Below are 25745 nucleotides of genomic sequence, written 5' to 3'. Positions count from 1 at the left end.
TGCATATAAACGGTACGATCGCAGCGGTATTTGATTTCGTGTGCTTATATTATTATTTATATATCAGGATAGAGTGTCGCACTACAAACGCACACAAACGTGTCGCAAAACGAACGGGTCAACTTTATTATTTCGGTATGTGTGACAGCTACTCTTGACACTCGCCAAACGTCATACTACGATACTAGTGTGCGTGTACTTAGTGGCCAACTATTGACAACTGCACCGTTCCTCTAGCCCAGTATGAAAGAGCGTGTCGTCTTCTTCCACGTCGCCATGTGAAAACAACCTTATTTAATAGGCATGTAAATAAACACATAATTAAATACTACATTACAATAAAATAATTTGGAGTAAAACAAAAGGGGGTGTAAACCAGAGTTGCGTACGCTCCATATCTTTTGTTTTATAATGTGAAGACTGAATTTTTGATTCATTTTTTTTCGTGTTATGTCAACGTTGCTTTTTCTTTATTGAACATGTAAATGTGCCAAGCGAATTGAATATGTGCAACTTATTACGTGTGTCACGTCAAGGCTGCATATACATTAAATTAATATCCAGTGTATTTGTAGCTGTATTAATATAATGACCTTCACATTAAAACATATTCATATAATAATACTTATATATACCTACTGTTTTTCAATTTAACTCAATGCAAGGTAATAAATACGAGTGTCTTATATTTTCCTTACGTATTTTAAACTTTTATTATGATTATTATCATCTTACAAAGTATCTTATTTTTAAATTAAATAATTTAATTATAAATCTAATAAACAGTTCTTAACATTCTTGTCTTTATTTTCTTTCTTTTTTTTTATAACAAAAATAGATTAATACAATTCTAACGTCCTTTATTTTACGATATTACTGTCGAAAACATTCTTCTTCAATTTTCAAATAAATCGAATGAATGATACATTCAGTACGTACAGCTTTAATCAATTGATTGTAAGTTATAACTCGATTTAATTTCTTCGAACAATTTATGTACAACCTTAATTAACTCGGGTATATTTAATAGTTTTGGCCTCATCGTTATGTTCGATTGTTCGTTTATCGATTCTAAATTTTCGCAGCAATATATCATTACTTTCAATTATGTTTACAATCATTAATTTTAATGCTACCTCTTATTTAACCTACTTAAATTATTTTTCTAATCCAAAAATGTAATATAAAATTTTATTTTTAGTAATTATAATAAATCAAAAAGAAGTTAGAAAAAGTCATAAATAACTAAAATGTAGTTTTTAATATAAATTCAAATAATCTCTTAAATAAGACGCGTTGATACAAAGTGCTTTTTACATCATAATATATCGTATACTACAAGTCCATTAAAATTGATCATGTTAAGAAACTCATGTGAGGCCTAGAGAAATTCCACACATAAACTTTCTTTGTAAAATAGGTATTCTCAGTGATTTGCTTTCACCTGCTTGCGGAATAACGAACAAATATTAAATTAAATAATTACCGTTTAAAAGACCCGTTGGGAAATTACTCATTTAACAAGTAAACTATACAATATATTGTTATCTTGTACATGTTACTAAAATTTAACTTTAGTACATTATCTATTTTGTTTAAAATTTCCATACGCTTAACAATGTTTTACAGGGTTTTTTGCTCTTGTCATTATATTTGAAGAAATAAAAAAAAATCTTTCCAGTCGTATACTTCTAAGTTAGTTACGCGAAATATTCTGTCAATGTGCATTATAGTATTTTCCATTTTTTTTTTAATTTTAATATTAGAGGCTGATATAATGTCAGAATGCATTTCATGTTTACTAGACGTATTCGTATTATAAGAAAATTAAATAATATTAAATTATATATATATATATATATATATTGTGCGTTAACATTTTAAAGCGTTTACGCCTAACGGTAACACAGATCAAACATACTTTCTAAATTATATTTTTAGTCTGTATAACGATAATAATAATATCTCCTCTCCGAAAAGTATTTTTATAAAATAGTTTATGTAAGGCTATAGGTCCGTTAAAGTTTACTTGAATATTGCATTAATATGTAAAAAAATTCGACGTTAAGATATGCAACATGTTTCGCTGGAACTTCCGTTATTGTACGAAGCATGTTGGTATTAAGTATTTTGTAATGGCAGTGCCCTACATGGATACTGAATACTAGACATAGGTGCATTTAATTATTTGCTTAGTATAATAAATGTTTAACCCTATATTGCTACGAAAGAAAGAAATGCCATTATTATTTCTAAAACATTTTGTATTCTAAAATGAAACAAAAATTTACTCTATATTAGGTAATTTATAATATTACAAAAGGCAATTTTAATAAAAAATAAAATTTGAATAAAAAAGCCTATTACCTAAGGAATTGATAATTGTGGTAAATATAGTGAAATAGGAAATACATTTTATTATTTAATTTTCTTAAAGCGGCTTATTCCATCTTCGCACATGTTCAATGCTGATACTAAATAATGTCTATATACACATACGTGTTATACAAAGCTTTTTTTGTCATTAGACAATACAACCGCTATGTTCCTGCGTTTTAAATCTGTAAATCTTTGAAAATAATCATTTAAGTTACATGCGAAATGTATATAAAGTATTGTATGATACGGATTAATGCTGTATTATATAAAATCTCTTCGAAAATATGCCATTCTTTCTCGTAAAAAGTAAAGGATAAAAAATGATTATTGTGGTTTATCTCTAAGAGATAGACATATACCATCACGAACTTTTTTAAAAACCTTTTTAAGGAGTACAATATTGTAGTACATTATTTTGATCTATCTCGTAAGGTTTAAGCCATGATTAATCGTATGCGCAAAAAATGTGTTTATTTACGAAATCACATTAAAAACTTTAGAAGTTTCATTGTTTCACTACTTTATTGTGCATGTCTTTTATATATATAACCTTTCTCTTGAATCACTCTATATATATTTAAAAAAAAACCGCATCGAATTTCGTTGTGTAATTTTAAAGATCTAAGCATACACCGGGACAGACAGACGACCTTGTGTTATACTATATAATGATAATGAAGAAAATTATATAATATCCCCTATAGGGATTAGTATTTTAAAATATATTAGTATTTTATTTAATGTATCAAATAAAATACTAACTAAAATATTATTTATGCTAAGTCTACAGCTATTTAACAAGTATACTGCCAATTGTATCTTTTTGGAATACCTATTATATATAATATGTTTAGAGGCGTTTGTCCCTTAATTTGTCTATTAAAATTAAATCCTACATCCATATTGTCATCGGTACTTTTCACTTGAGATCTTTGTGTGATTTTTTATTTAAAAAAATAAGGACATAACTGAAAATTAGAAACAAAATGTAAAAAAAAATAAGGATATAGGATAGCATTTTGTATATGGTTAGAAGGCAGCGTGTTATGTACATAAATGAAGAAACCGGAGCACTTATTTTCTACTTAAATATAGGAATTTCCTCCAAAGGATCCAAACTAAGCAATTTCCTTTTCAATCAGTATAAACTATGACCTCATTCGAGTAAATTTTCGACGATATCCGAATCGTTACATTATTTCGAGGGAAGCTTGCACGCACGCACGCACCCGATCTCGTTCATCCGTGACTGCTACCGACAGGTGACATGAATGGTTGAATCGTTCACAGCTATAATATCTGTGTTCAATTATTATGCCTTCAGAATTAAATTGAGCTTCTAATCTCGACCGTAATGTTCAATCTCCATCGTATCTTCTCCATCGCACGTGACATTGGCGAAATAATCTGTGCCCGCTCGAAACAAATACAAGCCGTAAATAAAATAAAAAAAATCTACTTTTAAAATCCTTTAATTTGCTGTATAGAAACACATTTCAGAAAATCTAGATGCTTTGAAACTTTTGTTTTTATTTATTTTTAGCTTATTATTTAAAATATTTTATAATTTTCCTCTAAGTAGGTTTTTATAAAAAATTATCCTCTTTATTAATCTAAGCACTCATAGACATAATTTCTCTTCAAAATAATTTTACTCGTCCGATTTTCGATGCGCTAATAAATACTAATTACAATGAATAAATTCTAGTAATATCATAGATATTAAACTAAGGAATATTAATGTAATTTAAATTTTACGCGGGTTGCAAGTGATAACACGACCTTGGCACAGTAATTCCTATAAGATTACTCGTACCGTCACGGTATTGTTTATTCTAAACTGCGATAAGACTAGGAACGGTATAACTATGAGGCTGTTTAAACAACCTGTCTCGTCTCGGTAACCCGTCTTGCCGTTACATAGCGGCACAGCTCGTGACATATATGGAACGTTTCTGCTGTCAATGATACTACATGTTTGAAATATTTTCCAATGAAACCTATATACATAACATAACAGAAAATTAGAGTGTCTGTTTGTAATATAAAATAACCGCTTTTTACTTAATACTTTTTAGTTTTCAATTTTTATCTGTCTGTTTCTTTCCATCTAATCTCTGGAACGGCTAGATTGATTTCGACGGGACGCTCACTAGCAGATAGCTGATGTAATAAGGAGTAACTTAGGCTACAACAATCTATTTTTAGACGTGCACGAAGTCGCGGGCACAGCTAGGAATAAATATTGTTAAATTTCTAAAGAAACAAGTTAAAACATTACATTTCACGTTGGCATCTATAAATAGGTGTTACGTTATGTTAAATATGATCCATTTACCACAAGACAATACGATTTTCCAATGTAATTAAGATCAAGGTAGATATAATAGTTTACAGCTCGTCATTACAAGCGCTATGTCAATGGAAGGCATACCGCATACTTTTTGAAAAACAGACTAATTTCTAGCTGTCTTAAAACATACTTAGTACCTATTGAGTAAAGTGCATAATGTTACATAAAAAGTATGTGCTAAAAATATACATTAATTTGTATGTATGAATGCATCGATATGGTAAATTATTTTCCTTTAAAATATTTGAACGGTGTTTTATAAATCTCAATGAAGCATCAAAGCCCAGTTCGAGTGAATGGCCGTTGATAAAGAACTTCCGATACGATTAGTTCTGGTCGTCAACTACTACCAACTATCATGTTCAATCGTACGTTTTGTATATTGAATATGCAAGAGCACGCCCTTTTCTCTCCTTACCTGTTGAATAATTTCACTATGACATGGATGAAAGATACAATTGAAATACTATTATTTTCATAAATTTTATAAAATAATATTTAAAACATTAATATAACGGAAAATAAACATCGATTTCATTATGATATACCAAATTACATTACAGTGTACATTTATAACTTATGTTTAAAAAAATACGGCTTTAGCTAAAATGTTTTGTAGGGGATTATAAGTTGAAGCATTCTTTGTCTGCTTTCAAGTTAATTAATGAATGAAATCAACTATGACATGAAAGAGACATATCAGTATTTAAGTAAGTATTCGCTAAGCAAATTTTATAAGTAATACCTTCGTTGTATTGTTAATCAATACTAAATATATTTTCACCATCGAATATGAAACTTATTGCAGTTTTAAATTTGAATGAATACCTCACAAGTGTAAGGGATTGTTCTTAGTTGAACGCATGTTCACCGAGCTAATGAAAGTAAAAGGCGTTTCTGAGTTTGTATAACGAATGCAGGTGTTCAATTCTCAATTGTTAGGCTTCTCGGGAATGCTCAAAAACATTGCAAACTTCCTCTCCATCTCAAACAATACACGTATAATTACGTTGCGTTTGTTTTCAAAACAATGAAAAGAATATTAACAAACGTGAACACAAGTTAACGTGTAATAATTTTTGTAACATTATTTGTTCACAGTTTTGCGTAAGGATATTTACTGAATGTAAAAATAATAGTATTTTAATGGCACATATTCCTTTTAGTAATTTCCATAGACAATTTGATATTTGTATGTAATTAAACTTAAATGAATACAAGATAGAAATATTATAAAAATATTTATTTAATTGAAAAGATACATCAACACATACATAATTATGATATTAAAAATATATAAAGATAAATAAGTAACATCTATCTAATAAAATCATACTGGGTGGTTTCCATACAGCCATTTCGTAAAAATAAAATAGTTTTGCTTGATGAATCGTTTTATTTATCCGGTCTATCTGCTTTTGAAAGAAGTTAGTTATTTTTTTATTTATTTAGTTATTCAAATAGATACACCATCAACTTATCATTAAACACTTAAAATTCACAACTGATATACTGAGTAACATTCAAAGTGATACGTCATTAAAGGTGTAAACTACTTTGAAGTTATCGAATAGTATAAAAAAAGTTTGTATGGTTATATACATTTGGTAATCACGCAATGATTGATTGAACAAGAAAACTGATTGATGTTTTTTACTTGCCGTTAAGTTTATCTAAATAATTGGTTACTTGTTATAAAGTATTCAGTTAAATAATTATTTATTTTAATTCTTAATTCAAATGAAAATTAGTATTTAAATTGTTATTTTCATAATTGCATTGATTATTTTTTCTGTTATATAGTACTGAAGGTAAAAAAAAAATCTCTTTTAGGATATTACCTATATCTCGGGAAATATTCTGATGACAAATAGTCATGATGTCACTGCACGGATGTCTGATACAGGCAATAATACCTATATAAGGCAGCGTGTGCTGAATTTTATAATTACATATAAGTAATGCGTTAAGTCAATTGTAATGATACACATTCATCGTTATGTATAAATAAAATAATAAATATAAGTAGAATCTTATGAAGAACCTAGACATCTAGAGGTTAGAAGATATTAAGGAAAAGTCGACAACAAACGAAGTTGTTATTGCGATTTTATTGCATTTGAATCGACAGTAAAGAGTAAGAAACACGACAATGATGGAAGGAATGTATTTTATACTTATTTTACAAAAAGTTAAAGTCGACACAAACGTGCTTCGTTATTTGAGTCGCAATATTGCGATACGTAAAAAAATAGCCGTTGTATATGTATTTGCGCTGCTTGCTTGTACCACAGAACGCTTAAAATTAATATTATTAATAGCATAGTTATGTCAAAGTGCACGTCTTTATATTGTAGTGAATCAAAACATATTGTCAACCCTCTTACCTACTTTGAATTTATGATCGATTTCATTTTTAAGGTTTACTTTGATATAACTTTATGTTGCCAGAATATTATAGATTTGAAAAATGGTTTTATCATAATTAATCCACCAAGTTTTGATATAAGTAATACAAATGTGGTGTATAATTAATTTTATTTAAAACGATATAATTCTCTCCAGGTGTAGATTTTTTTTAAATAAATGTTTTATTTGTTGTTTTGCCTCTTTCGTTTGTGTTTCATTTTGTAAACTTATTATTGGTTATAAGTTCATCTTATAACATAATTTATATTTAAAGAAGGATTTTTCCTGTTTCAGATCGAGCCGGTGACCACATGTCGGCGCCATCATGGTGATTGTTACCAGAGTAAGTAGCCGGCGCAATAACAGTCAATGCTGTCATTAAACCATTCATTTTTCGTTATCATTTGGTATATTATTCCTATTCACACTAATACGCTACTACGTCACGGAGCGACGTAATTTCGACGTGTCGATTTCTCTGAAAATAAAACAAGGACAAATCAGATTCGTTCATATACTTGATTCATAAATAAAAATTGAATTTAGAAAAAAACAGTAACGTAATTAAATGAACTTAGATTTTGAGGTAGGTACATAATAAATTATTTTAAACATTTACGAAGTAGGTGAAAAGAGTCAATACTCTTTTCACCTACTCCCTTCACCTCAAATGCTTTAATTTCGAATATTAAAGGTTTTCAATCAATTTGAAAATATTGATAGTAGAGCCGCTAAATTTTCAGTAAACTCTAAAAAAATTTAAAATCTGTCGATTACATAAAGACAATGATTGTTGAATTACAGAATCGTTTTTGTATTATTTCGTCTAATTTATTTTATTCTCGTTTTTAGTGTATAATTAAATATATTTGTAAAATAATTAAGAATAGAATTATATTAAAATCAAATAACCTCCATAAAACTTTCTAATAATCAGCTACTGAAAATGATATTGCAATTTAACTATTCATAAAGGCGGATTAAACTCAAATTATTTCATAAAAACACATTACAACTATATAGAAGAAAGTGAAATGCAATATTTTTTCAACCGAAGGCAGAAAATGTTTACTCGAACTCAAGATCAAAGTTCAAGGTTCCACAGCTAATTCACCTTGAATAACATTAACCCCTTTGAATGAGTTGTGTACGTGCGAAGCGAGAGGTACTCGTGAGAAGTAAATACAAATAAAAATGTTCAGCGCTTACAAAACGCTGAGTAATCATGTTCTTGCTGGAACCTTTGTTATTTGAAGCGTGTGCAAAACGTGTGTCATGTTTAAATATGTTATAGTAATTTAGAATAGTCATGATACTTGTACTTTTTGACACAATATTTAGAATTAAGATACCAGCAGTTTTAATTTCGAATAACGGTTTTAGACATAGTTATATGCTTATAATATACTTATAACTTGTTTTCGCCCAGGTGTTAGGGTTGCGGTTGGGGTTTTCGATATTGTTGCAAAAAAGTAGCTCATATCTTTCCGACCTAAGGCTCAAACTTGCTTTATACTAAATTTGATCAAATTCGGCTTAGTGTCTTGACATTGAGTGACAGACAGACAGATTTAATTTTGCATTTAGAATATTAGTATAGATTTAAGACAAGAGACATTAATTATTTTACTAATCATCCGCTAAACAAGGTATATATTTAAAGCCGGTTCATTTTAGGTAGGTAATGTCTATTTTAAATAACATTACAATACAATTTTTAGCAAATTAACGTTATAAATATAATTCCTTAGCCTAACGATAAAATCAATGAAATATAAATAATTTTGATGCCTAAAATATAATTTGTAACGTTAAAAAAATCATTCAAAAATTATACAGGAAAGTGAAACACGGCAAGCGAGTTCCGATCAATGCGTTTGGCAAGCACATTCCGGCAGCAGACAGAATCTAGCACTGCAGGGCATTCACCTTTTCACACACAAGCACATTTAATTTATAATATGGCCACAGATTAAAAATACAGGGAAAAAATATAATTAGAAACCATTCACGCTTTTTCAAGGGACGTCGGAGTTAGTATAGTTGGTGCCGTCAAACTTGTTTCGTATTGGTACTTTACTTGGCGTAAGATTTTCGAAGTCAAATATTAATGCAGTAAATTGTATTGAGTTAAACACAAAGATAATGCTTAATTATTTTGTTTTCTTAGTTACATTTTTATTACTCCTCATGATAAAATTATACAGGATATGATGTTTTAATGCATCGTCCTACATTAAAAATGAATTCAAATATTAGACCCATTATATTTACGGAACCCTAGACTGTGTCCGCGATGTGGTAACAAACAGGTCATACCAAATTAAGAGGGAGAGTGGAATCATGTCTGCGAGTTGTAGTGCACTATTTAAGGCCTGTGTGGGAGGAAAACTTTAATTTCAAAATCGAACCAGTTTTATGACTTAATCTTGTATGTGGTTGATGCCGTATAAGTAAATAATGGTACGATTTTTTTGTTGATCAGTACAAATTTTTCTTAGTATTCCGATTGATTGGTCTACTAATTTAGTCACTTTAATTTAAATTTTATAAAGAAATAACTTTATGTTACATTAGGACTTATATGTATTAAATCTTAAGTATCCAAGGATATAATATACTTATAATATGTATTTGGCCATTCATAATTTTATATACCGTCATTGTACCGTAGGCGTAGAACGATTAGATCATGGATAAATATTATTAAAATTTTTGTACTCATTTTTTGGTAATACCGGTTACAAAAATTAAGTTTCCACATTTTTTAGATTTTTCCACTTTCAAAAGTTATTCAAGATAGACCAACGATACATGTAAACACATTATTTTCTAGTGTAGTCCAGTTACCTCTATAAAACTAGTCAATATGTACGTACATATGTATCATGATGACCAGTAATAGTTGACAACTTTTTGCGCAAACACCAATTAATTCTCAATTCAACTTCTCATAGTCGTAAGGGTTGGTAAACCAACAAAACCAGAATCAGTTTAAACACAGGACCAGCGGCCTTACGTGGTTTCCGAGGCAGATACTACAGCAAATAAACGTCCTAAATATGGGCTGCAAAGAATTCCTTGTCAAAAAATTCATAAAAAAACTGCAGCCGTAAAAACCATTATTAGATTAACGATTCAGTCAACGAAAAGTAGATATACCAAAGTCCTAAGTACGCTTCATTTGTTGAAAATACTTTCGACGATTTAGTTTTGCAACAGACATGTCTATTTAGAAAGTTATAAATAATTAATGTCGAGTTGTCAATAAGTGTACTTACGAAATTATAAAGCGACAGGATTCTGGCCGACTGAGGATATTTTATAAAAGTATAAAATATTTATGCATTAAAAAAAAAGACGATATCGAAGTTAAATAAAAAAAAACTTCTGCAACTTAAAATATGTAGATAGACAATTGATATTTAGAGTTATCAATAATTCTTCTTACCAATTTGATTACAGACATCAGCAATTCAAGAGTCTAGTAAGGTCTGCTAATTTAACAAATTCCATAGATTTTTTCATAGCTCCCTTAGCATTAATAAAAAAATTATTAATTCGTTAATTTACTCAATTAACTAATGTCAAATAAATGTGCAACGGTACAAAAGTAAAAACCTTATTTTTAGGTCTTTCAAAAAAATTTTTTACATGCACTGAACAGTTGTCTTGCAATAAACAATCAAATATTGTCTACAAAAACTGTCTAACCGGGCATTGCTAGAGGCACGCGACCGACTTTTTGCTGGTTGCACTTGGTAACATTCACCTACTTTTTTAACCGTCTGTATCGCGAGCCGCTTACGCAGCACAAACATACTGACCGTAACATTATAATTATATGAGCTGCTTAAAAAAAGTTCATACAATGAATATTATAAATTAATTAAAAATATAAACAATTTTCAACATTATAACAAAGTATTTCAAGTAGTATTTTATTTACTTTGCAAAAAAAGTTAATAATATGAGTAATATTTCGATATTGAAGAAATGTCCTTGCTAAACGTACGTAAACAGACTTAAATAATTGCAGATAAACTTAAAAATCACTACTACACTAACCAGAATGCTTGGCATTGCTTGGTTAGTATTTTCGCAAGACCAATTGGTATATAATGGCATTATTCTTAAAACCAGAATGATGCCAGTCGGGGGGATAAATCTATCACGTTTTTCCTCAATATTCCTAGTCAATTGCTTCAACTGCAAAATGGACACAGTAATCTAACCTAAGCAACCTCATTTCTTCATCATCATGATTAATTACAAAGGGGTCAATAAAAGTACGAACTTTGATTATGGTGAAGTTCTTTAAATAGCATTCTAAGGAGAATTTTGCCTGAACTCTTTAGACAAGAAAGACTGTAATGTAAAAGAGTCAATCTCATAACATGCACAGTCATCTGTGCTAGACGCAAAGCAGTGTTCCCATACGAAATAAAACATGTTTTTGATTTTAATACAACAAATTAGACACAACATTGTCGAGATTTTATTTTAACGAAATACTTTTTTTCATAAACAAGACAAAAAATTATAATTTCGGCTAATGTTTGCATAGTATCGCCGTAATACGTAAATAAATTTAAAAAAAATGGAAATACTGCAACAAAACAACAAAAAAACTATGAATGTTTCATTATATAATTTTTTTGTAATAAAATATTACAAATTCATACCAGAAACGAAAAAGAATACTATTGCAAATATCTTTAATTAACGTCATTTTATCTTCCCGATTCGTATTGAACAAATATATAGATAATAAAGTACTCTAATTTACGAAATCAATGATCGACCTCAGAGACGCGCGGTCATTGATAAAATAATCTATATTAACTTCATACACTCTACAATAAACATGAAATGGAACTACGAATTAAAATAGTGCTAAAATAGTATAAGACATATAATGTCACATGAATTGGAGAATATATTCGAGGTATGTGAAATGAAACGATATTGTATAATATATTACATATTTGAAGTGCTTGCGTATTTTTGAGAATTAACTTGAGACTTGCAAATACTACATAAACATTTACATAGAAAATATAAAGAAGGGAAATGTAAAATTGGTAAAAGGTTATATCATTATTTTTTTCCCCCAAAAAATTGGTGTGTTCAACTGAACTTTTATAACTCAATATTTATATACTTTTTTAACAAATTCTTGAATCAATAGTTTACTTTGTATAATAGTTAAGTTATTACAATCAAAGACATAAGCAAGGTACCATCATTTTGCGGTTAAAAAAAAATTAAAACAACAATAAATGTCGACGGGAATCAATTTTTTTTTTTTTTAATAAAATCTTATGAACCACACAAATGCAATTCTTAAACATGCACGAATAAAATACCAACAATTACTTTCACCGAAACTTTGATAACAATCGATTTTCAACGAATAAGGAGGGACACTTTCTATTAAATTCGACACTATTGATTCAGCTTTTGTATTGATTCAGACTTTCTGTGGCACACATCAGACACTGTTTGAATTAATGAATTTTAATGATATTGTTCTTGGCGATAGTATTTGTTGTAAGTACCGTTAATTTAAAAGTTTAGTTGCATTTTCAGATGTCGTATGATGACTTCTTTATTTTACATAAAGTTAGTTTAGATTATGCTTGATTTTCGGTTTTTCTGATGTACGCTAGAAAAACTATCATCACAATACCGCACAGTTAACACTAGCTCAGAAGGATGTACTATTATAATGATATATAAAACAATATTTACAATAAAGTATATATTATATAATATTATATTCAAACTAATTATATTATTAAGTGTTCTTTATTATTAGAGCAATTATGGAAGTAGCATGCAACTTTTGCATATACTATTGACTCGCGATCGAGAAACTGCTCCTCCCGTCATACAGTTCAACTACGGAGGGTAATATTCATCGAACTTGAGTTGCTTAGCATTGATTTATTTACATTACATTATATTTTTAGTAACTTATAGTAACATTTTCTATGTCAAATAATTGTTATATGTATTTATTGTAAATAATAGCACTAAGCCAAGTTGTTAATGGATTAAATAAATAAATAAATATTTATATCTATCCTCAGTTCCCGGTAGAGTCAAAGTATTTATTTCTATAGTAAATAATAATAAAGCCTCATTTATTCCTTAATAAAATATAGATACAATACACTTACAATTTTTCGCATGATATTCGATTCAAAATAATAAGAATTATATTGAAATTAAATTTGGTTTGCAATACGTTATTATAATTTGTTATGGTTTTAGTACAAGATTATTATATACAATATCAGTTATATTTATATATAAGGATGGGCTTTTTATATAGGTTCATTTATTTTTTTTTTTTAAGAAGTAACAATATTTAGTCTCCACCGGTTATTTTTCGTATTTTGTATAAAGTAATTGACATTCTGAACCGGTGATTGCTTCACTTCCAACTTGTAAAATGACGATTTAAACGTTTTTGTGAGAACCTACTTCAATAATGTTTATTTTTATATAACAATTAAAAATTACAACTTATCTATTCCAGGGTGATTACATATGGATCGAGCCGGTGTCAGGGCGCGAGTTCGACGTCGCCATCGGAGCACGCGTGCTCGCCGCGGAGGGGCGGCGCATACGCGTGCGCGACGACGATGGCAACGAACAATGGCTCCCGCCAGAGAGACGCATCAAGGCGATGCATGCCACCTCAGTGCATGGCGTCGAGGACATGATCTCCTTGGGCGATCTTCACGAAGCCGGTATACTGAGGAATCTGCTCATCCGATACAATGACAACCTCATTTATGTGAGTAGGGATGAAGTGGATAATATAATATATTCAATCACCAAAAAAATAATTTATATAATACACATATCTATAAATTTCAGAGTATTTTTTTATTATTATTAAAAAAAAAAAACAAATATTAGGTATAGTTTACTGCAAACCTTACCTAAATAACTTTTGAGACAATTCGTGTATATATGTGCAAGGCAATTACGTCATCGACATTTTCATGCAACGTTCTAAAAGATGAATTTTGTGATTTGATGAAATAAACTAAAAGTAACTGTCGATGTTTCCAGACGTATACGGGTTCAATATTGGTGGCCGTGAATCCCTACCAAATATTACCAATTTATACAGCAGACCAAATCAAGTTATATAAGGAGAGGAAGATAGGTGAACTACCGCCACATATCTTTGCCATCGGTGATAATGCTTACGCGCATATGCGTCGGTACGGGCAGGATCAATGCATCGTTATCAGCGGGGAATCGGGCGCAGGGAAGACTGAATCAACAAAGTTAATTTTGCAATACCTCGCCGCTATTAGTGGAAAACATTCTTGGATAGAACAACAGGTACATATATTATCTTGATTCTCTAAGAAAAAATCATTTACAAACGTCAACGTCAAACGTGTATCTCATTATTGAAACCTGCCTGCAATAATTTTATTAGTAATTTAATAATAATAATGGTATTAAATATATCCATATTTCATTATTATTAAAATATTCTTATATAATAAATGATTATACAAAAGTAGGATGTTAAAAACAATGTTTTATTATTTCAGATTTTGGAGGCGAATCCAATTCTAGAAGCTTTTGGTAACGCTAAAACCGTGCGGAACGATAATTCGTCGCGTTTTGGTAAATATATCGACATCCACTTTAACAACAACGGTGTCATCGAAGGAGCTAAAATAGAACAATATTTATTAGAAAAGTCTAGGATAGTATCCCAAGGGACTGATGAGAGAAATTATCACGTATTTTATTGTCTGCTGGCGGGTTTATCGAGAGAAGAAAAGAAGAAATTAGAGTTGACGGAACCATCAGAGTATCGCTATTTATCTGGGGTGAGCAAGATCAATCATTATATTATTAGATTTAAATAACTCTGAATTAAAAATATAATAATCTCAAACCAACAAAATCTACCTCTAATAATTATAAACAAATACATCATTTTCAGGGTGGAAGCTTCACTTGCGAAGGTAGAGATGACGCTGCCGAATTTGCAGATATCCGCTCGGCGATGAAAGTGCTATTGTTTACCGAAGCAGAAATATGGGAAATATTAAAACTGCTTGCAGCAGTATTACATACCGGAAATATAAAATACGAGGCAACTGTAGTTGATAATTTAGATGCAACAGAAATTATAGAACAAGCAAACGTTAAGAGAGTTGCGCATCTATTGGGGGTACCAACACAGTCTCTTATTGATGCCCTAACTAGAAAAACTTTATTTGCTCATGGAGAAACAGTTGTGTCTACGCTAAGCAGGGACCAGTCGGTTGATATTAGGGATGCTTTTGTTAAAGGTATTTATGGACGTTTGTTCGTGACTATCGTGAGAAAAATTAACGCTGCAATTTATAAACCCAAATCCACAACACGAACGGCTATTGGTGTACTCGACATATTCGGTTTTGAAAACTTTGATCAAAATAGTTTTGAACAATTTTGTATTAATTTTGCTAATGAAAATCTTCAACAGTTCTTTGTAAGACACATATTTAAGTTAGAACAGGAAGAATACAATCATGAAGGGATCAATTGGCAACACATAGAATTCGTTGACAACCAAGACGCTCTAGATCTGATTGCTTTAAAACAGTTAAACATAATGGCGTTAATAGACGAGGAATCCAAATTTCCAAAAGGTACAGATCAAACTATGTTAGCGAAGTTACATAAAACGCATGGCTCACATAGAAACTACCTCAAACCTAAGTCAGATATAAACACAAGCTTTGGTCTGAATCATTTTGCTGGTATCGTATTTTACGACACACGAGGTTTCCTGGAAAAAAATCGTGACACTTTTAGTGCTGACTTATTACAGTTGATTCACATTTCAACAAATAAGTTTCTACAGCAAATATTTCAAGAAGACATAATTATGGGTTCGGAAACGCGAAAACGAACTCCAACATTATCAACACAATTTAAAAAATCATTAGACTTACTCATGAGAACTTTAGGAACTTGTCAACCGTTCTTCATACGATGCATCAAACCCAATGAGTTTAAAAAACCCATGATGTTCGATCGAGGGTTGTGCTGCAGACAGTTGAGATATTCTGGAATGATGGAAACCATCAGAATCAGAAGAGCCGGGTATCCAATCAGGCATAGTTTTAAGGAATTTGTTGAAAGGTATAGATTTCTGATATCGGGAGTACCGCCTGCCCATAAAACCGAATGTCGGGCTGCAACTGCAAAAATTTGCGCAACTGTCCTCGGCAAATCTGATTACCAGCTAGGTCACACCAAAGTATTTTTGAAAGATGCTCATGATTTATTCCTCGAACAAGAAAGAGATAGAGTGCTCACTCGAAAGATACTAATATTACAAAGATCTATTCGCGGATGGGTGTATAGGAGACGCTTTTTAAAAATGAGAGCTGCCGCTATTTTAATACAGCGTCACTGGAGAGGAAAATTACAAAGAATTCGTTACAACAAAATGAAGGTTGGATACGCGAGATTGCAAGCACTTATTCGCGCTAGAGTTTTGGCTCATCGGTTTAGACATTTACGCGGGCATATAGTTTCACTACAAGTATGTTCAATTTTTTATTGTTTGGACGATTAGGATATTTAACGAAAGTATATTTACTCATTAAAATAATTTTAGGCGGCCGCTCGTGGTTATCTGGTCCGACGCTCATACGGTCACAAGATGTGGGCGATAGTAAAGATACAGAGCCACGTAAGGCGTCTAATTGCAATGCGTCGCTACCGAAGACTGAAGCAAGAGGCCAAAGCACACAACGAGGCGTTGCGCTTGCGCAGACAGGAGGAGCAGCGCTTGCAGCACCAGGGGAACACGCGCGCTAAGGAGATCGCGGAGCAGAATTACAGGGTAAGTGGAAAACAAACAAAAACGTCGCAAAAATTATTATCGCCAGTTATTCCAATATTTTACAATTATATTAAAAAAATAATTAATGAATTTATTAAATGTATTAAAACAGACTATTAAACTTTGCTATCATAAATTATTATCTCATATATAAGTAATCGCTGTTGTTTGCAAATATAATTGTCATTTCTTGCATTTTAGTTTTAAATAGTTTTAGGTCAGATCTGCCGTTTCGTTCATCCGTTTCACGTTGTCATCATTAATCAAATAGTGTTAATTTCACCGCTAGTTTCTGAAACGACCAATAAGTATCTTAAGTCACCGCCAATCGTCATTTCACCAATGAAAATTATTTTTACGTAACAACTAACAACAAACAGTTATAACAAAACAATTAATTTATAAAATTCTTATAATATTAATTTATAAATCTTGAACAATGTATATACAATAATGACTGTTAGGTATTTAAAATACCTAACAGTCATTATTGTGTATGCAATTTATACCCACATATAGCTATATAGATTATCTGATAACATGATTATCGCTGATTTCAAAGATATAATATAGATAATCGATTTTAAATCAGTCAATCAATGCAGTTGGTATTTGTTCTCGTTGAAATGATAGGAAACTTTAATTTGATAGAAATTCGCGTCATGGTGTAAAGATTATCTAGTTTTATTAGTATGTGTTTGGGTTTTACATTATCTTTTGTTATTTCGTTAAGGTAAGTAGTTATATTTATGTTAATAATAATAGCCTTTATTTAACAATCTTACATAATACATATGAAATACTAAATTTTAATATTTGACACCAGTTTCGCCAAGAATGTATTGTTACCAAGCATAGGCCTCCCCTAAAGCCTGCCACAATGTGTGATCTTGTGTTTTCCTTCTCCATGTAATGTCTGCTATTATTTTATGTCGATTTCCCACCTAAGCCGTTGTCTTCCTTTCTTACTTTTGTACTGCCTTGGATACTATTCAGTTACGTCTTTGGTCCATTTATCTTTTTTGTGATCCATCTTGTGACCCTTTCATCTCCATTTTAGTTTTTTATAGCAATATCACATCAGTAACATCAGTTATTTTAACATTGAGCATGCTTCTTTCCAAACCGTGTAGATAAGATCTCTAGGTTGCGTATGTTCCGTTATACTCGATTTTTTTTTCTTATGTTTAATCGGTAGATCGGGATTTTTCGTTAGTTCTTTTATGGACCCTTATATTCCTTGTGTTTCGAATACTTGAATGTTAATGATTACATATTTAGTGAGTAGTCGTATAAAATATTATTAATTTCAAATTTAGTCCATATAATTTATAATTACATTCATCAATTTTAATCAGAATTGTATAATAGATAATATAAATCAAACGCTGATTAATTCTATATGTATTGTATTATTCTTTCATCGTATATTATAAGTTAACTTACAATGTACTCCACACATTCGGTCGTAAATTAAATTTTACGACTGCTCAACGTAACTAACGAAATAGATTACCTAAAACTTCATACACCTGATATATTCTAAACTTATGTAAGCTATCGATCTTAATCGAGCATATAGTATTATACAATTGCCGACCTGGATGTGGTTGGATAACGCTCTGGCCAGTCGAACTACGTAAATCGAACCTCGTTTATTTAGTATAGGCTTTAGTAACGATCAGACGTATTAAACGTTAACATGTGGTTAAATCATAACGATGTTATTGATGAAACACAGAATTATGGATTCATACTTCACGACCATAAAAGGCAACCAGAAAACTGGGCAAGTAGTACTTGTCGATATATGTCACTTTCTCTACTTATTAACACATGTGCTGAAGTAATTTAAAACTATTAAACGGCTTATGTTGTAATAGGATAGAAGTAAAGACTATAAGTAGATCGAATGCCAATTTAAATGCAGTGTTGGTTCCTTTGTCATATTGTTTGCACCCACGATTTTGTATCTAGGTTAAGATGTTTAAACAACAAATGTGTGATATATTGTATAAAATGTTGCCATCAGGAACGTATGTATGAACTGGAGAGGCGTGAAGCTGAATTAGTTCAAGAGGAAAAACGGCAACTAGAAGCTAAAAGAACGTTATTACAAGAGGCAGCTCGTAAGCAAGATGAGCCAGTAGATGACAGTAAATTAGTGGAAGCCATGTTCGATTTTCTCCCCGACTCTAGCAGTGAAGCACCTGCTCCTAAAGATACATCTGTATTTAGCGATCTACCACAACAGAGAGCCGATCAACAAGAGGTAAATCTAATTATTTAAACAAAGAACTAAGGGAATAATAAAAATAAACAAATTAAAATATTTTTTTCAATGATCTGCAGATGGTGACACCAATGCAAACAACCTCAGAAGATGAAGAGGATCTATCAGAGTTTAAGTTCCAAAAGTTTGCAGCTACATATTTCCAGGGCAATGTCACACATCAGTATTCTAGAAAACCCTTAAAACATCCATTATTACCATTACATACACAAGGAGATCAATTGGTAAATATTAAATTGACATTGACAACAAAAAATATCTGCTGATATCTTAGTAGCTCAAACTGATTTAAAAAAGTAAAAATAACATAAAATATTTCAATTGGTAGGCAATTTTAATAATACCTACTTATGTTTTCACTACAATCAGACATTATTCAAATTGTTTACTAGTCTATACACAGTCATTATTATTTTTGACTTATTAATTAGATATAACACACGTAATTACTTTTAAATAACAAAATACAACATAACGTAACATATTATCGCGATAAGTGAATAAATCAGATAAGTCTAATGGACTAAACTAATAATATACTTACGGTAGCCTGTGATCTGCTTTTAGGCGGCCCAAGCGTTATGGATTACAATTCTGCGTTTCACTGGAGACTTACCGGAGCCAAGATATCATACAATGGATAGAGACAACACATCAGTAATGTCTAAAGTGACTGCGACACTTGGCCGGAATTTCATAAGGTCCAAAGAATTCCAGGAAGCGCAAATGATGGGCGTCGACCCTGATGCGTACATGAATAAACAAAAACCAAGATCCATTAGGCATAAGCTGGTTTCTTTAACTTTAAAGAGAAAAAATAAACTTGGAGAAGACGTCAGAAGAAAATTACAGGTTCAGTATAACTTAATTACAAACTTTAAATGTTTATTATCCAGCTAAGTTAACTTAAATATTAAATTGTTTTCAGGATGAAGAATATACAGCTGATAGTTATCAGTCATGGTTAGAATCTCGACCAACGTCGAATTTAGAAAAACTTCATTTTATTATAGGTCATGGTATCTTACGAGCGGAATTGAGGGATGAAATATATTGCCAAATATGCAAGCAATTAACAAACAATCCATCTAAATCGTCTCATGCTCGTGGCTGGATTTTGCTTTCTTTATGCGTTGGTTGTTTCGCCCCTAGTGAAAAGTTCGTGAATTACCTTAGAGCCTTTATTAGAGAAGGCCCTCCTGGTTATGCACCATATTGTGAAGACCGACTTAAAAGAACATTCAACAATGGAACAAGGAATCAGCCACCATCGTGGCTAGAACTTCAAGCTACAAAATCTAAAAAACCTATAATGTTACCCATTACGTTCATGGATGGCAATACCAAGACACTATTAGCTGACTCGGCGACGACCGCAAGAGAACTTTGTAATCAGCTATCGGATAAAATTGGTCTTCGTGATCAATTTGGTTTTTCATTATATATTGCATTGTTTGATAAAGTAAGTTCACTCGGCAGTGGCGGTGACCACGTTATGGATGCCATATCACAGTGTGAGCAGTATGCGAAAGAACAGGGGGCACAAGAACGAAATGCTCCATGGAGGTTGTTCTTCCGAAAAGAAATATTCGCTCCATGGCATGATCCTACGGAAGATCAAGTAGCAACAAATCTTATTTATCAGCAAGTTGTTAGAGGTGTAAAATTTGGAGAATATAGATGTGATAAGGAAGAAGATTTAGCAATGATCGCTGCTCAGCAGTATTATATTGAGTACGGCCAAGACATGAATACAGAACGACTTTACACTCTATTGCCAAATTACATTCCCGATTATTGTTTGACTGGAGTCGAAAAAGCAGTTGATCGATGGGGTGCTCTAGTAGTTACAGCGTATAAAAAAAGTTACTATGTGAAAGAAAAAGTTCCTGCATATAGAGTTAAAGAAGACGTAGTTAGTTATGCGAAGTTCAAATGGCCTTTACTCTTTTCTAGATTTTATGAAGCTTACAGAAATTCGGGACCAAATTTACCTAAGAACGATGTGATTATAGCAGTTAATTGGACCGGTGTGTATGTTGTCGACGATCAAGAGCAGGTTCTGCTTGAGCTGTCATTCCCTGAAATAACAACGGTTTCAAGTCAGAAGACTAATAAAGTATTTACACAAACATTTAGTTTATCTACAGTGCGTGGTGAAGAGTTCACATTCCAAAGTCCTAATGCTGAAGATATTCGTGATTTGGTTGTCTATTTCTTAGAAGGCTTAAAGAAAAGATCTAAATTTGTTATTGCGTTACAAGATTATAAAGCACCTGGAGAAGGTTCTAGTTTTTTGACTTTCCTAAAAGGAGACCTGATAGTTCTGGAAGAAGATAGTACAGGCGAATCAGTTCTAAATAATGGGTGGTGTATTGGTCGTTGTGAAAGATCTATGGAGAGAGGTGATTTTCCTGCCGAAACTGTTTACGTATTACCTGCTTTAAGTAAGCCACCACCGGATATATTAGCATTATTCTGTCAAGAGGGTGCACAACACGGAAGACGAGCTCCCACAAGTACATTTAATGGTACAGAATCGAGAGATAAACCTCATAATTTGCTAGAATACGCTTTGGACCATTTTAGATTACCACCAAAAAGGACAACGTCAAAAGCTCTTACACTATCAACAGCGAAGCGGGGTGCTGAAGAATTATGGAGACATGCAAGAGAGCCTATCAAACAACCATTACTTAAAAAATTACAAGCCAAAGAGGAATTAGCTGAAGAAGCTTGTTTCGCCTTTACAGCCATACTCAAGTATATGGGAGATCTTCCATCGAAACGACCTCGTATTGGTAACGAATACACAGACCACATCTTTGATGGCCCACTTAAACATGAAATCTTACGGGACGAAATTTACTGTCAGGTAATGAAACAACTCACGGACAACAGAAATAGAATGTCAGAAGAAAGAGGTTGGGAGTTAATGTGGCTGGCCACAGGGCTATTCGCGTGTAGTCAAGGTCTACTGAGGGAATTAACATTGTTCCTTAGGACTAGAAGATATCCAATTGCCCAAGATTCGTTACAAAGACTTCAGAAAACATTACGGAACGGACAAAGGAAATATCCTCCTCATCAAGTCGAAGTAGAAGCAATACAACACAAAACGACTCAGATATTCCACAAAGTCTATTTCCCAGATGATACAGACGAGGCGTTTGAAGTCGATTCATCCACGAGAGCAAAAGACTTTTGTCAAAATATCGCGCAAAGATTAAATCTTAGATCTAGTGAAGGCTTTAGTTTGTTTGTTAAAATAGCGGATAAGGTGATATCTGTACCGGAGGGCGATTTCTTCTTCGACTTTGTTCGTCATCTCACTGATTGGATTAAAAAAGCCCGACCGACAAGAGACGGCATCACTCCTCAATTCACGTACCAGGTAAGATTTTTTTATAAACTGAACTGATATCTCGGCATCGTTCACAATCATTTCGCTTAAAGTTCTGTCAAAAATCTTTATAAATAACCTAACACTGACAACAGGTGTTCTTCATGAAGAAACTCTGGACAAATACGGTGCCGGGCAAGGACCGCGCGGCGGACGTTATCTTCCACTTCCACCAAGAGCTGCCCAAGCTACTTCGCGGCTACCACCGCTGCGGGCGCGACGAGGCCGCCAGGCTCGCCGCTCTCGCCTACCGCGCTCGCTTCGGAGAAAACAAGCAGGAACTGCAGGCAATTCCGTATGTATTTGTACTCCTCGTCGTTCTTTATTGTGATAAAAATCGGAACAAAATTAGAAAATCCAAGGCTTTGTTTGTTATCACCGAAGCGACGGTATTTTTTTTATTTTTGAGCTTTCCATCGTTTATTTTTCGGGAGAAGAGGGTTCTAAATTTTTTTATTACTTTATTTATAACAGGCATACTGAATGTGACTGTAGAAACGGGCATCATATACGTATGAAATACGTATGTTTTAGAAGTTACAATCTGTTAGATATTTTGATGGAATAGGATCTAACGAAGATTTTTAGAAAAGGAATAAGCTTAAAGGGATTTATTTCCATTCATTGTCGTTAACTACAAATATCTAAATATTAAAAAATAGATCAAGTGAGAGTCAGACTGGCGTGGAGATGCGGCGTTATCTATAATACCTCCTATAGTATGCAGATTAATATTAAAATAATATATTTTAATGAAATCCAGAAATTTCGTACAATTAACTAGTCTCATGTCAAATGCAGTGAGATACAATATATTTATTTACATAAGAATTATTAACATTAAGCCCTTAAATTTATACATATATGAATTAAAAACTGTATAAATCTTGTCCGCGTGGAATGGCGACAAGAATGCTAGCAGCATTTCCCCGTTGAATTGTAAAACCGATCCTCTGGGCAAAAAATGAACCAGACCTCCTGTCACCAGTGAAGGCAATATGGCGAGGTGTTATACTTTTAATTATGCTTTAAGATACTACACACTTTAAAATCACATGGTAAGACCATTATGAGATAAACTTTAAAATGTAATATTTCCTTTTCTTATAGACAAATGCTTCGTGAATTGATCCCAGCGGATCTGATTAAACTCCAAAGCTCAGCAGACTGGAAACGAGCGATCGTAGCCTCCTACAACCAAGACGCCGGAATGACGCCAGAGGACGCCAAGATCACTTTCCTCAAGGTCATATACCGGTGGCCGACGTTCGGTTCCGCATTTTTCGAAGTGAAGCAGACCACGGAACCGAATTATCCAGAACTGCTACTCATTGCCATCAACAAGCACGGTGTCAGCTTAATACACCCTCAGTCAAAGGTAAATAGCTATTTTTAAATTTATTATATTATTTTTTATTTACTTCGTGTAGAATATTCAATATCTTAAAATAGTTTTCGTTACAAATAAAAAAAAAAATAATAACAAATATATTTAAGGAATCTATTAAAAACTATTTTAACTGATTTTTTTGGAAATTTTGTAATTTCAGGATATTCTGGTCACACATCCGTTTACAAGGATTTCGAATTGGTCATCTGGCAACACATACTTTCACATGACCATCGGTAACCTCGTTCGAGGTTCGAAACTCCTCTGTGAGACATCGCTCGGATACAAAATGGACGATTTACTAACATCGTATATCTCCCTCATGCTTACTAACATGAATAAACAACGATCCATGCGAGTAAAATAAATAAATTATTGAGGATCTCGACCGATAAAAAATACGTATCAAATTGAACTGTTATTTTTTTAACGCGTAGTGATAAGTTCTCTCGCTTTTTGGCGGAATATTTAATATCTGTGGTTGCTTGAATAAATTTATCGTTTAGTGCTACGGAGTGTGTGCGATACAAATTAAAATTTATACGATATTAAAAATCGCATTTCAATATATACACATCACATTGTATACCAGTTAATTTCTTTAAAAAAATAGTACCGCTTATGCGTAACATCAATTTATACTGTGTCTAACGAATTATATGAAAAATATGCTTATAAATAATCCGTCCAGAATGAGATATATACTTATTAAAAAATTATATTAATATATTACAAAATTATTTCAATACCTAACTTTTTTATCGAACGTATTAACGATTTTAATTTTAGTACAATATTTTTGATATTAACGATATAAACAAATTTAGAAAATAATATTTAAGTTATACGATATAGGATATGTACACGTTTCTGTGATAAAGCGGAAACATTTCGTCCTATATCTCGAGTTATATATATATATAATAACCCATTTTTCTCGTATTATGCGATATTGTGTATATTAATATAAGGAATGATCTGTTATTTCTACTCTATAATCGGTTATGGTTGAATTACGTGAATATTTGGATTTAGTTTTGATGTCTGGAAGTGGCATAACTACATATAACATGGCCCCTAAATTATTTTATGATTCGTAAAAAATGTTGCTTATATTTTCAGTAAGCATTTCTTGGAAACACCGGATTTTTTGTATAACTGCGTGCTTATGAGAATGCCCTCTGACTTAAGAGGGACGTGGGGCTTTGTTATTGTACTAGTAAAACCACTAAAACGTTTGCTGACTAATGGTACTTAATTTATTTTTTTAATTAAACGATGAATTTTCGGACATAAAAATTTTTAAAAATTTATTTTGAATGAAATGCTTAAAAGGTTCCCGTGTAATTGATTTCAGCTACAAAATATCAATAAAACTGTAATCTGAGGTTTTTTATGAAACCGCCTCAACAGACATTTATAAATTGATTTCTTATTAACGCTATTTATAATGCTATTCCCTTACAACTTACCAGCATAAACAAATTATATTTATTTGTATTAGCTAAGAAATATATATTGTAAAATTATCGATGTTATGCCATGAGTTCGGAGACAATATTCCTTTGTTTTATATTTTGCTTAAAAATAAAAGTGGTATTTGTGAGTGGTTGTAAACATGAGTCACAATGA

The 25745-nt window shown here is 31.8% G+C and overlaps 1 protein-coding gene across 2 annotated transcripts in view; it reads left to right on the top strand.

The window, feature by feature from the left end:
• LOC125077441 (myosin-VIIa) overlaps positions 1-25745 on the top strand; it is a 31393-nt gene extending 5648 nt beyond the window's left edge. For both annotated transcript variants that reach the window (XM_047689409.1, XM_047689410.1), the window contains exons 2-14: positions 7436-7484; positions 13689-13949; positions 14231-14509; positions 14728-15012; positions 15129-16724; positions 16800-17027; positions 19060-19299; positions 19380-19544; positions 19888-20172; positions 20249-22714; positions 22819-23018; positions 23834-24101; positions 24274-25745. In XM_047689409.1, the coding sequence (XP_047545365.1) occupies positions 7467-7484; positions 13689-13949; positions 14231-14509; positions 14728-15012; positions 15129-16724; positions 16800-17027; positions 19060-19299; positions 19380-19544; positions 19888-20172; positions 20249-22714; positions 22819-23018; positions 23834-24101; positions 24274-24480 (6498 nt within the window). In that variant the 5' untranslated portion in view covers positions 7436-7466 and the 3' untranslated portion in view covers positions 24481-25745. The remainder of the gene's footprint in view (positions 1-7435; positions 7485-13688; positions 13950-14230; positions 14510-14727; positions 15013-15128; positions 16725-16799; positions 17028-19059; positions 19300-19379; positions 19545-19887; positions 20173-20248; positions 22715-22818; positions 23019-23833; positions 24102-24273) is intronic.

The sequence above is a fragment of the Vanessa atalanta genome, chromosome 3 (assembly GCF_905147765.1).
Source record: "Vanessa atalanta chromosome 3, ilVanAtal1.2, whole genome shotgun sequence".
Lineage (NCBI taxonomy): Eukaryota > Metazoa > Arthropoda > Insecta > Lepidoptera > Nymphalidae > Vanessa > Vanessa atalanta.
This window is presented reverse-complemented; position numbering and strand designations above follow the sequence as displayed.